This window comes from Neopsephotus bourkii, unplaced genomic scaffold, assembly GCF_033783945.1.
Source record: "Neopsephotus bourkii isolate Nb327-2 ecotype Australia unplaced genomic scaffold, CSIRO-AGI_Nbou_v1 NB_678, whole genome shotgun sequence".
NCBI lineage: Eukaryota > Metazoa > Chordata > Aves > Psittaciformes > Psittacidae > Neopsephotus > Neopsephotus bourkii.
The window spans coordinates 2032900-2046636 of record NW_026901177.1 but is presented as its reverse complement, the minus strand read 5'-3'; the positions used below and the strand labels follow the sequence as shown (position 1 = coordinate 2046636).

The window sequence follows — 13737 nt, the reverse complement described above, 5'->3', positions numbered from 1 at the left end:
TTGGCACCACTTTTTGAAACTGTTCAGAAGTACTGAGGATTTCAGATTGCCCTTACGCACAGCTTCAGGTAGGAGTGTTTTTCTGTTTATTAAACAGGTTTTTTAATTAGTGAAGCCCACAGTTCTGAGGGTGATGTTCACCCTAGTATTTTAACTTGCTGGATTTGCAGCACTTGGAGTGAATTGCGAAGGTCTGGGGTTTTCAGGAATTCAGCTAGTTCACTGGCAAACATGCACCAGGGCGCCACTCAGAAAGTGCAATACCCCATGTGATATAAAATATGCTGACAGTTGGTGTTAGATTAGAATATAAGTATATAAATAAACTGTGCAGGCTGTACTGATGAGGTAATGAGTGGTTGGCTTGATTTAGAAAATTGTAATATATTAAAAATGTGCAATCAATTACATTATGAAAGACTTCGGGGATTGTAAAGTGAAGACTTTGGTCTTTCAAGACACTTTCATAGTCAAGATCCTGCAGTCGATTACTGCACACACGGATACTTGATGCTGTGGGGGGGAAACCTGTTTTTGTGAAAACTACAGAAGTTCCAAGAATAGTATCGGGAATGTGAAGTTGTATTTCCTTTGTTCTGCTGAATATTTTGGAGTAGTCCAATACTCTTTTTATTGACTGTTACATCATCCTTTTTGTTCATATGAATATTTTAATGCCTGCTGACCTTGGTCTTACGTTCTAGAGCAAAATTACCCTTGTATGTATTACTTAGCAGTCAACACACTCTGAAGGTTCAGCTCTCTTAAATATGGCTTGTATTCAATTTAAATTTAGCTCACAATCTGAAACCCTGTTAGCTATAACTCTTAATTTAACTGAGTGAAACTGTTGCACAAATGCCACATTAGGTGCTATATTATCCATATTTATCTGGTATTGAAACAATGCTTTACCTCATTTATCTAAGAGATGGTCAGCCTTTTCCAGCCTGAATGAAAATATCAACTCAAATTTATTGGATGAGCCCAACTTCTTTTGTACTTTGTTCCTTCCTAGCCATTTATTTCTGTAAATACAAGTATAGATGTCTTTCAGTTCAAGCACAGTGTTCTGCACCCTTTTTGCACGAACAGAAAGGTATGAGGAATTAGGCTCTGTTTCCAAAACGTACTGCAAGTAAATGCCATGCACATGCTGTATAAGTTTTGAATATCAAGTAGTAAAAGAAAGGTTTTCATTATCCCAAGTCATACCATCATTATATAAGACTTTAAAGAAAAAAATACAAAACTAGAAGCTCACGCGCTTTAAGTAGTTCTTACCGTAATCAGAAAGGGTGTTTGAAAAATGTTCTGCCAGTGTTTCAAAACAAATTAATAAATCCTTTTAGCTTCAAAGTGTTTAACCCTAATTACCTTATCCTGTTGTGCCAGTCTTGTGCTGATATAACTTAAGTTAGTGGAGGTACTGTTTACTTACATTGACATAAGAGGATGGCATCTTTTCTCAGTATCAGAAATAAGATCTGCTTATAGACTGTAAAAACACCTTTGACTGAGCTTTAGATTTTTACAGAGATGGCTTGGAATTTTTATTTTATTTTTTAACTATTCGCACATCATGGAGATTCAAAAATGTTCCCTTTGTTCTGGGAATCAGTTGCACAAAACACTAAGTAGCTTATTTTGAGCTTGAATTGAATCTGAACACCTTACTTCTGCAGAACTTTGTAGGAGGACTACAACAGCAAGGAGCCCAAGACTGGGCATGTGTTTTATTACAAAGCATTAGGAAATGGTGATTTAGGGAAATACAAATTTAAAAACAGTAACTTTTTCAACTGTGAAATATATTTGATTTAATGACAGAACATGCGCTGATAATTAATTTTTCTTAAAAATACGTTCTTTGCTTTCCTAAAAGTAGCAGAAGAAGCACCTGTACTGATTTATACATGCACTCTTTTCTGTTCCAAAAGGGTGCATGAGTAGTTTTTTTAATAAGCAAAATGGATTTGCAGTATATATATATATTTTTTAATTAAAAGCATTTAAATAAAACCAAAATTGTCAGTATCTTGCGGAGAAGATATAAGCCTGCATATTAAGGGTAATATAGAGTTTACCAAGCTTGTAGATAACTTTGTATGTGATGACCCTGCTGTTAGTGGGTTTGGAAGGACGTTTTTGGCTTTTTCCAGCTTTCTTTTTTATGTAAAATACTAAATGCTCTTCAGGTGATCAGTAGCCCATGGTTGTTGACAGTTTGAAGGTATTTTCTTTGCTTTGTCATTTTTGTAACTGGCATGTTCCAACATTTGTACTTCAGAATAATTGTGAATTGCTCCTTTCTTGCATGTCTGTACAGGTTGCAGACCTGGGCTGGACCCATTCAAAAAACAAGTATCAGAAAAGCCACTTGAAATTACTGTTTTGTTGATGTCTTTGACATCTTGAAAATGCTTCAAGTTAGTGAAAATGGTGTGGTATTACAGAAAGAACTGTAACTTGCTGCTTCGAAGATATTTTTTTTTATTGTAACTTTTTCCTCATTTAGTTTTACTTGAATGGAAGAAGAACCACACTTTGGTTTAGGTTTTTTTTGTTTTTTTTTTGTTTTTTTTTATTTGTTTTGCTTTTTCTTTTTAAATATTACACACTGTGGATGTTGAGAGTTGATGAATCCCAATTTAATTTTGCATTACATATTTCATACATATAATGAATTTGTATCTTTTTTTCATGCTGAAAGTTGTCTCAGTTTCAGTAGGGCTCTGTCTGTCCAAAATGATGTGTAGCTCACCACCTCTGCTGTTGCTTGTGGGTGTTTTGGGTTGGTTTTTTTGTTTTGTTGTTTTTTTACATCTGCGTTAATGAAGGGAAGCCAACTGGAAACTGAAAGTTCTCTATTAGTATACATTAGCCAAATCTGTAGGTGCTCTGGTCTTTGAGGAAATTCTGATTTCATTTTATGCTCATATAACACTGATTTCATCAGAATCACTCTGGGTTCACAGTAGCATATGAAATCAGAATTAGACTATATGTATATTAAAGTTCCAGATTGTTTATTCATATGATGCAGTGTGAAGTGTTCTTGTAATGAGAGGAATGTTTGCTAGCAGCCCACTTAAACACTTGACAATTTTATTTTGAAATAGTCTTTTATTAACTAGCCTTTTCAGCTCTCCATAACTACTGTGACGATGTCTATAGTTATTTTGTTCCTGAGACTTTCAGGATTTTTATTGTTTGCTAGCTTAAATGTTTCCTCTTCCTGCTCTTTCATAGTATAAAGACTTGTAGAATCCGCACTCAGGAAAAATAGTTGTTCTTAATTGGCAGTACAGTATTCTTGACTTCTGAACTTCATGGGAAAGACTCTTGAAAGGATAAGGTCTTGCTGTATTAGCACTCCTGACTGAAAACCAGAGGTGGATCCCTCCATCCCTGTCTCTTCCCTTCCCTCTCCAACACCCCTCTCCCCTAAAAAGGGATATGCCCATAGCATATCCTTTTAAGAACAACATAAAATATTTGTAAGGTAAGATCAACTGAAGCAATGGTCTGCCTGTACTTTGAAGCTAGTCCGCTTTGGTTTTTATAAATGTGTTGTAAGTTTAAGTGTCCTTACTGTCACTTCTGTATGTGATGCAGTATTCCTTTGGCATTAGGAAGGCCAAAAATACACTATTCTATCTTGATTCTTTCTGAAATTCTGGTGCCAGATCCCCACTAGCTATTAAATTGGTTTAGGAACCATTTAGTTGAGTGTAACTGCATAAATTTTGTTAGGAACCTGTTCTAGTAATAAAATTAATCGCAGTTAAACCTGACTTAATTGTATTGCTGAAGTTACAGAAAGCCTAATTTGGGCAGAAGCTGTTTCTCCTAAGAATCTTGTCTGTTGTAGTTTAATCCTTGTGGGCCAAAACAAGGATATTCATGGCTGCAATCTCATTCGGCTTTGTTTTTTTGGTTTAACTACTTTTCAACCATTTCCAGGCTTTAGTAATAGTGTTCTGTTCCCTGAATTATCAACTGCCCTAGGCTGTCCAATGTTGTCTTAAGGTTTCATTAGGGGCAAGAGAAAGAAAAGATGGAGATGAATCCTCCTCTTACCTTGCAGGCACTGTGGTCCAAATTCTTCATCTTCTCTTGTAAAGATAGATCTATAACTCATGATTTGGGATTATCATCCCTTCCCGTTGCCCCCTTGCACCTCTGCAAGTTCTAACTGAATATCCACATACTTTCTCCAACAGAAAAGTGTATTTTGATAAGGATTAAAAATGTATACAGCTGCAGGCTGAGGTCTGGGTTCTCAGGCTTGAAAATTTAAACTGCAAGGATTCCTAGAATCACACAGAATTGCTGAGGTTGGCAGAGACTTTTGGAGATCGTCTAGTCCAGCCACCTAGTTTGAAGCAGGGTCACCAAGAGCAGGTTGCCCAGGACATTGTCCATTCGGGTTTAGAGTCTGTCCAAGAAAGAGTTTACAATAAAAGCTTTCCCTTAATGTTTATATAATATTTCTTCTATTTCATTGCCCAATGTCCTTTCAGTGGACAGCACTGAGAAAAGTCCTGCCTTTTGCTGCTTTCCATCAAGTATTTATATATATTGACAAGGTGCCCTTTGAGCTTTCCCTAAGCTCAGGCTAAACAATCCCAGCTCTGTCAGCCTCACCTCTGTCTTCACAGCCTTTTGCTGTTCCTTTACACCCATGTTTAGCTCATGCTGGAGAGCTCAGCAGTAGACCCAGCAACCCAGGTGTGGCCATGCCAGCACTTAGCAGAGGAGGAGGATGAAGGCTAACCTGCCTGCCTGGCAATGCTCTTCCTAAGGCAGTCCAGGATCCTGTTAGCATTTTTGATGAATAGAGCTCAGGAGGGTGTAATCTCTTAATGCTTATGTGTAACTTTGTGGAAGCTGGTAGCAGTTACATGTCTGCATCAAAAGCAGAGTACAAACACCCACCAGTGCTTTAAATACCTTTTAAAATGAGACAACTATCTTTGAAATAACCACTACTGGGGGGTGGGGAAGGGGGGGGTGTGTTGCCATGTTTTTGTCATTCTGTGATAAAGGTCCTGTGATAAAGTAGTTAGAAAGCAAGACATTTTTAGTGGGCCAAAAAAGTATTTAAGATGCAGCAAGATGCATGTGCTGTCATACTGAGAATAGTCTTGCAGTACTTACGAAAAACAAAAACCCACAATCCCTTTTCTCCCCCTTCTGCTGTGCTACTCAAGTAACAAAAGTTTGGCCTATGATAATTACTGTAGTTCATGTTCATGGAAAACTGTAAAAAGTCTGCTTTTTATTTATCTTCTCGGTCTGTATCACATGCTGTTTATTAAAAAAAACCTACTTTGTTTTTTATCACACTTTTGAGTGTTAATGTATATACACTAACTAAATTAAAATAATGTGGTTGATACACTTGTGAATTCTGAAGTGAGAATTTAGGGAATCTCAAGTCTTGAAGGTGTGATTTGGTGTTGCAGCTCTGCTTTCAAAAAAGGCTAGAAGAAAGGACATAGAGATTCTGTACATCAGTTAATCGGGGGGGTAACATGGAATTTGCGTTACTTACAGATGGGCTGTCCTAAATACATGTGGCATTTGGTTTTTGTACTTGTTGATCTTCAAAATGAGTAATTTAGATGTGGGTTGTCAAAGTTATGATACGAGAGCAGATGTTATTGAAGTGTTCCAGCTGGAAGAAAGTCCATGCTACATAAGTCTGGTTTTGAAAAACATTCTTCATGCTTTCATTATTGAAACTGTATTAAAAAAAAAAAAAAACAACCAAAAAACTAGGCAGTATTTTTTGATCCAGTGCCAATTTTGAAAGAGTAAAAAACCTGTTTGGGAAATTAGTCACTGGTGCACGTAAGAGCATGGGGTTGCAGTGGAATTGGCTCTGTGGACATGTTGGTCTGCTTTGGACTTCAGTTGCTAACAGTTACCATGGGAGGCATTTGAGCTCTCTTGCTGAGAATTCCACTTTTTTGGAGGGACAAGGGAAGTGTTAGTGCTTTTAATCAGGTCACTTCTGCACATCTTTGTCCCCAGTAACCTTTGACCTTTGTGTGCTGGTCAGCTGTTTCCAGTCACTGCTGCCTAGCTTTGAAAACGGCTATGTTCTAGTAGGTTCTCCGCCTGCACTGGATCAAACTCCATAAAAAAAGGTGGACATCATTATCCTTACCTTTATTTTGAAGCTCAAGCTGAGCTCTGGACTGGGGAGAGTATATCAAAGAATGGCTGGTGATTTTTGAAGTAGCTAGTTCAGTAACCTGAACTATCAGATTAAACTTCTATTACAGCAAAAGGTGAGTTTTAAATTTCCTGGTAACTGAAATGGTTATGAGTGGTTAGTACCTTGTTTTGAATGCACGGGACGGTTCGGGGGAAATTTTAGATAGTTCAGATGCAAATTTTAGACTTTATTGCCATTACTATTTGGGGTAGTTCTGAGTCTTGACCCTAAAGCATAAGAAGATTGTGAAAAACTTGCAAAATTATGTGGTGAAACAAGAAAGACTTGCAATATGAGCAGTTTGCTTTAGCATGGGAATCTCAATGAGCCCTCCTGACTTTATGCTCAGAAATCAATCTGGTTTCCAACCTGCACTGGAAAAACTTGAATCAAAATCTGAACCTATGTAGCAAAAGAGCAAGAAATCTGATGCTAGACAAGATAGCTCAGATAACCCCCCCCACACACACATGTCCTTTTAAACATTAATATTCTTCAGCAAAGATTATTATTGTGAGCTGAGATTACTACTTTCATTGAAGAAAGGACTTACTCCATCCTTATTTCAGAAAGGATGAATCCCTGCTAATTAAAATGAGCATCATTTGTGGTACTCATTTAAAAAATAAGGTGAATATGACATGGGCTTTTCTACATTTCAATTGGGATAGGTTCTGAGTGATGAAAACCTAATCCAGAGTTGCCTGAATACCCCAAGCACGTGGTGGTTTAGAAAATGAGACTTTCCTGAAGCACTGATATCCCTGTTTGATGCCTGTGACTTTGAACTGGTTAAGTGGCTTCAAAGGGGATACTCCTCAATGCTCTCACCAATTTAGCTTTTCACTGGGACATAGGTGGTATTGGGCTGTGCTGCTTTGTGTGGAGAAGAGATCAATCAAAAGGTACAGATGGTGTATTGAGCTTTGCTTAGCCAAAGTCTGTCTCACTGAGCAGGACTGAATTCAAAGAAAAGTTGGGGTTTTAGTGTTTCGATTTTGTGGGGTTTTCAGGGTTTTTTCCCCCTTTCTCTTGGCAAATTACAGATTTTAAATTCTCATTACTGCCCTCCTCTGGGAACTGGAGAAAGTGGGGTTTTCAGAATATTTACAAGAAAAACATTATGGTGAGTAGAGGGAGAAATATGTGGGCATCCACCCACTGGGGTGGCTATAGCCAATTTATGACAACTTTAACACAAGGTGTCCTGGAAAAACCTCAGCTTCTATGGCTGGAATAAACAGCAGAGAACAAAACAAACTGGGATGCCAGGATCTTGTCTGGTAATTCATCTCAGGAGATAATGAATACAACACACTCACACTGCTTGAGCCCTCAGAAATTAAGTGCCTTCAAAAGGACACCTTTACTTATATTCATGCTGTTTGCCATCAAAACTTATGTATAACCACAGGATGAAGTTCTTTCACATCTCCCTAAAGAGATGTCTCCAAGGTGCAGGAAGGACAAAGGCTAGAGGTAGGATTTTATAAACAGCATAAGTCTGATCTCAACTTCCAACCAGTGAATAAAACTGGGGCCAGAAGCAGGGTGTAATTTTTACTTTTACTGATCAGTGGAGCAAGAACATTGGGCATGTTGTGAATTTTCTGCTAATAAAAAGCTTTACCTTAAAATTAGGCAATTTCGGGCTCAGCCAGAGCCAGAATAGCACCATGAATGAAATGCTTGGTGAAATTCCATCATCTGAGTCCTCAAACTAAGTGACTGTACTGGTCTCCCTTCGCTCTTCAAAACAAACTTCTTATTTTTCAAAATAATAAGATGCTGTTTGAAATGTTCTGCTTGTTGGAGAAGTATAAGTTACTGAGATTTCCTATGGCATTAAAAGAGTGAAGGCAGAGCGAGCGAAAAGGGGGAATTATTTTTGTTTTGTATTTGTTTTTTGTGATTATAACTTTGGAAAACCTTGAGATGAGGGAAATTGATTATTTCAATTCTCCAAACCTTATTTCATGTTTATTTTAAGCCTTAAGGGTCAGGTTCCGCAATGATACAAAAATCACGACCGTGGGTACCTAAACGACACAGTTTTAGCTTGCCTCCTCCCTCGCCCCCCCCCCCCCCCCCCGCTGCGATAGGGACTGGCGGGGGTCAGAATGCGGCCGCTCCGCCGCCAGGCGGCGCCCTCCCGCCGCGGCCTTGGAGCGGCCCGCCCGTTCCCCCGCGGCACACGGGAGGCGGCATCGGCCCCGTGGCTGGGCGCGGAGCGGAAGGTGAGTCCCGGCGGCGAGACAAGAGGGGAGCGGCCACCAGCGTCGCCCGCGGCTCGGGGGCGCCCCGCGGCTAAACCGGCGCCCGCCTCCCTCCAGCTTTTTACCACGCCGGGTGCGGCCTGCGTGCCGCTGACCACTGCCTCGCGCTCTCCCCATCTTACCTCTCGTCCCGGCGCCATTTGAAGAGTGAGTCCGCACCCGGCGCCCCACGGTGGCGGCTGCTCTCCGGGCCCTCTCTCTACCCGAGGGTTCGCCCCTGCCTGCGGCTTCCCCGCCACTGCCTGCGGGGCGGGGCGGTATGATGCCACGCTCCCGCCCGGGGTTCCCCGCTGCGGCCTCCGGCTCCGGGCTCCGAGCAGGCCGCTGCGGGGGGTGCAGGGATCTCTATGTTTAGGGCCTTGTTTAGCCTTTCCCATAGCCGCGCCAAACCGCCGGAAGGTTTACCGGGAAAAACCGCTGGAGAAGAACAGGCGCTACCGTCCCTCTACCCGATCCGTGGGTAAAAGGTTAACAGGGATGAAGATTAGCCGCGGTAATTGGGATAAAACGTGTTGCCTCAGTATACTGTAGGTGCTTCCCTCGCAGTCAAAAGTGCTGCGGGTACTCGATGCTTCCAGAAGGCAACAAAACATAAACCCACCACCAAACCCCAAACTATTTTTCCCATGTAATTCTCTCCTTAAAATAAAATTTGAATTCAGACAAATTACTGTATCTCATGAGAATTGCATTTGCTTGACGAGGGGCTGTTTCTCCCTGCTTTCATCCCTGGGTGGATGGCATTGGCTTCAGAAGATCCTAGGCCCCTGAGTGCTTTAGTACAAACCACATCAGGTTCCATGCTTGCAGCCCTTTCTTCTTCAAAATTATTTAGACCTAAATGTCATAGGTCCAAATACAAAACACAAAACTACATAGCTCAAGTATATTTGGTGTTGTCTTGCAAGTATTTTCTGTTGTCAGGAGCTGCCAAATGCAGCGAAAACAGACTAAGCTGGGACCAAAGTAAAATAAATAGTGCCTCTATCTTTCTTATTGATACTCTAAAGTTAATACTAACTTTTAATGTTGTTTTCTAGCTTCAATTTACATAGCTTCATTCTTTGTAATGCTTGTGCATCTGATTGTGTTTTGTAATTTATCTTGTGCTGAAGTTTTAACATGTTTTAAAATGTCACTTCATAGATGAAAATCTTCTCAAGCTGATCTGTTTGCTACTTTTGGAAGCTGTACAGCCATCAGCTACTTGGCTGTTCTGCATGCTGCTACTGAAGAGTCTAGGATATTTTGGTAAGAGAGCAGGACTTTTTGGATGTTGTCAACATTAAAGTTTTATCTGAAAGACTCTGCCCCAGAATAAGCTGCTCTCTGACAAAAAGCAGCAGGGTGTTGGAGAACTGCCTTATAAGTTACACTGAGTTCTTGAATGCCCAGAGTCCTGACCAGTCTGGCTTTATGGTGAACCTTCTTTTGTTTCAGGGTAGAAATACAAAATTAGACTTGCATTCTTAACTTTAAAAAGATGGAGGGGGAGTAGGAACAAAGTTCTTGTATTTAATATGCAGGATTTCAAAAGTATCGTTTAATGAAATCGTGAAAGATAATACAAACAAGCCTAACTCTTGAGTATTTTTACTTTACAGTCCATTTAGGCCATTCAAAATGAATGAACATCCTAAAAAGAGGAAAAGGAAGACTCTACATCCTTCTCGATATTCAGGTCAGTCTAGAGCTTGAGTTATGTAGGATTTTCTCACACTACTTATTTAATGAGAATGGACCACATGTGCTAATACATGGAGAATCAGTAACATAAAGGGTGGGACAAGAAGCTGTGGTCCAGATATATTGACTTTACCCAACTTGGTAGAAGATGTGTGGCTGATGAAGAGAATTTTGCTGAACGTTCAATACATATGTATCTACATCAGTGCATTAGCATTAAAACATTTTTTTGTTTGTTTTAGATTCTTCGGGTGCACCCAAATACATAGACAACAGTGGCATTTTTTCTGACCACTGCTATAGTGTCTGTTCTATAAAACAGCCAGATATAAAGTTTTCTGAAAACAGAGGTAAGACTATGTTTTGGGGGTTTATTATACAATTATTCACTAAGTGAGTGGCACTCCTATTCTGTAGAAGTTCACAGAATACAAAATGCATAGTGGGTGACTTCTGAGCATTGTTGTGATGAGATATGCCTCAGATTAGGGGAAGTCTGTTTAATCATTCTAATGGAAGTAAAATTTTCAAAGTCGAATCAGTGATGACAAAAAAGATTCTTCAATGTTAGATCTATAATGATGATTAGACTACTTTGTCTAACTATCCACTAGCTAGGTAATGTAAAGCTGAATGAAAATAATCTTGAGAGTCCAGGTGGAATTTACCACCCGTTGCATTTAACTGTACTTGTACTTACAGAAAACCAAATACCTTTTTATAAGATGTCCACTGGTGGATGTAAAGTTTAGCACAGCAAATGGGAGGATAAATTTTATTATATTTATTTTTAGTCTTACCATTTAGTGAGCAAGTCTCCAGAGGTCTTAAAGTACTATATTTTAAAATGTCCAGAAATATTTAATAATACGCTTTTTAAATTGTGTCTCAAATGTGAAGTTTCATTTAAGGATTTTCAGTTTTTTCCAGTATAATCAACTGTTTTTTGATGAAATGTTAAAGACAGAGTTGCCACCTTTTGATTTTTTTTTTTGCTACATTATGTACATACGGAAATAATTTCTAAGGTTTTTATTGTTACTTTCTTTAATGTAGGTTATGATGTGATCTGTATACAAACTTATGCAACTAAAATGTATAAATAGCAAATGAGATCTGTGGTTAAATCAGAGAATCATGATGATGCTCGTATGGGCAAATGATGTCAAGAAGACTCTTCTTTTATGTTTGCAGGTAGATTCCACAGTCCAGCGCAGAGTGTGGACACAGATGATGATGGGAGTCCAGTGCATGCTGGAACTTCTCAATGGAGTGGGTCACATCCAAATGTGGGGTTCCACTATACAGACCCTAAAAAGAAGGATAAAGGTAAAGGTTGATGTGTATTTGCAGCTTAGATGCTGGGAATCTGGAGAGCACATCTGCTGGCTTTTACTGTGACGTTTTTGCTTTACCAGAAGAGGTGAAGGATTTGTAGTTTCCACTATTTACTTGTTAAACATAAAACATTGTGGGAGCTGGGGAAAAGTAACTGCTTCTTGCATTTGTAAGCTGCTACAACTAACTGGAAAGTTAAGTATGGACTTAGGTGTTCTGCAGTTTTTTTAACCTTTTGCTTTTATTATGTGTTTCATCCTGCAGATAAAGGTACTAATAATGGAATGTGCAGAGACTTATGTGATTCACCTATATTCAGTGACAGCCCTACAGATGAAGAGAAACCTCTAGATATTCAAACTGTAGAAATTTCTACAACAGAAGTGAATGCTGTAGAAGTTCATGATATAGAAACACAAACTGTGTCACCTGAAAAACTAGAAGCTGAGGATCTAGAGGAGATCCCTCTGGAAACCTGTAAAATATTTGAGAAGAACCAGGCTTTGAATATCACAGCTCAACAGAAATGGCCTTTGCTGAGAGCCAACAGCAGTGGCTTATATAAATGTGAGCTCTGTGAGTTTAATAGCAAGTATTTCTCTGATTTAAAGCAGCACATGATCCTAAAGCATAAGACTTGTACAGACACTCATGTCTGTAAAGTTTGTAAAGAAAGCTTCTCCAGCAAAGTGCAGCTCATTGAACACGTAAAACTCCATGAGGAGGATCCATACATCTGTAAATACTGTGATTACAAAACAGTGATATTTGAGAATCTGAGTCAGCACATCGCGGACACTCACTTCAGTGATCACCTTTATTGGTGTGAGCAGTGTGACATGCAGTTCTCCTCGAGCAGTGAGTTGTACCTGCACTTCCAGGAGCACAGCTGTGACGAGCAGTATTTGTGTCAGTTCTGTGAGCATGAAACAAATGACCCGGAGGATCTGCATAGCCATGTGGTGAATGAACATGCGTGTCGACTGATAGAGTTAAGTGACAGCTATAATAACAAGGAGCGTGGGCAGTACAGCCTCATAAACAAGATCAGTTTTGACAAATGCAAGAACTTCTTTGTATGCCAAGTCTGTGGCTTTAGGAGCAGGCTGCATACCAATGTCAACAGGCATGTAGCTATTGAACACACCAAAATATTCCCTCATGTTTGTGATGACTGTGGGAAGGGCTTTTCAGGTATGTTGGAATATTGCAAGCATTTAAGCACTCATTTATCTGAAGGGATTTATTTGTGTCAATACTGTGAATATTCAACAGGACAGATTGAAGACCTCAAAACTCATTTGGATTTCAGGCATTCAGCAGATTTGCCCCATAAATGTACTGATTGTTTAATGAGGTTTGGAAACGAGAAAGATCTCTTAAGTCATCTTCAGATACATGAGACAGTGTAATTGCTTTCTTTCCCTGTAATCAGTTTTTTAGAACTCAGATTAATTTCCAGTCACTGAAATGTTATATTAAATACAATTTTAACAGCAGTTCTAACATTTTCATCTTTATGTCAGCGAAGCATGCAGAACAGCTTGGTGTTGTGAATTTCTTTATGTAGGGGTTTCAGTAGGATTAATCACACAGTGTGACGGATCAGACTCTGGGGGCAGGGACAGTGGAAGTAGGTGCATGTTGTGATAGCAGTTCTGATGGTCATCCCATGCTTCCATATGTAATTTAGAAGATCATTTTTTCCAAGTTTAAAATGACACAAAGAGGCAACATCCATTTCCATGCTTAAGTAACGCCTTACTGATCTCAACTGCATGTCCATCTCATGTTACCCTCTGCAGCAGCAGGTCATTGTGCTGACGTTCAGCAAATTACACCAGCATGCCAAAGATAAGGGTGTTCCAAAAATTCTGAGGCATGGACATCTCGAAGTTCATATGCAAGGCTGCATTTCCCACCATGTATTCTTGTTAAGCTTTGAAAATTGACCTGTTTTTCTCCTGTGGTACCTATCCGATACAGTCATTCAGTTCAGTGTTTAATTTCAACTACTGTCACTGGAACTATCCAACAATCTTCTCTTTGACACATTTGCTACAGACCTCCTACCTGCATGATTTTTGTCTCCTTTATCTACCTTCAGTTTCTATCTTTTAATGCACCTAGGAGGCACACATTGCTTTTGTGCAGATTGGGTCATGTTTTAAGGAGTAATTGCAAGGGAATTTGCAAAGTTACCCAGCT

At 39.5% G+C, this 13737-nt stretch overlaps 1 protein-coding gene across 5 annotated transcripts; it reads left to right on the top strand.

Moving 5' to 3' along the window:
- The first annotated feature begins 8371 nt into the window (after nucleotides 1-8371).
- Nucleotides 8372-13028, top strand: ZNF639 (zinc finger protein 639). 5 transcript variants are annotated; one of them, XM_061353542.1, is made up of 7 exons: nucleotides 8372-8466; nucleotides 9652-9756; nucleotides 9846-9924; nucleotides 10119-10186; nucleotides 10434-10541; nucleotides 11386-11520; nucleotides 11794-13028. In XM_061353542.1, the coding sequence occupies exons 3-7, from the start codon at nucleotides 9893-9895 to the stop codon at nucleotides 12939-12941; spliced, it is 1491 nt and encodes a 496-aa protein (XP_061209526.1). In that variant the 5' UTR covers nucleotides 8372-8466; nucleotides 9652-9756; nucleotides 9846-9892; the 3' UTR covers nucleotides 12942-13028. The 5 variants fall into 5 exon arrangements, with proteins under 5 accessions (XP_061209526.1, XP_061209528.1, XP_061209529.1 ...); XM_061353541.1 differs by lacking the exon at nucleotides 8372-8466 and adding an exon at nucleotides 8885-8998; XM_061353544.1 differs by lacking the exon at nucleotides 9846-9924.
- The last annotated feature ends 709 nt before the right edge of the window (nucleotides 13029-13737 follow it).

Bases quoted from the DNA above. Each gene is read 5' to 3' on its own strand.
- ZNF639 (XM_061353542.1), top strand. From the start codon at position 9,893: ATGCCCAGAGTCCTGACCAGTCTGGCTTTATG. The intron at 9,925-10,118 runs GTGAACCTTCTT...CAGTCCATTTAG, and splicing joins CTGACCAGTCTGGCTTTATG to GCCATTCAAAATGAATGAAC. The intron at 10,187-10,433 runs GTCAGTCTAGAG...TGTTTGTTTTAG, and splicing joins ACATCCTTCTCGATATTCAG to ATTCTTCGGGTGCACCCAAA.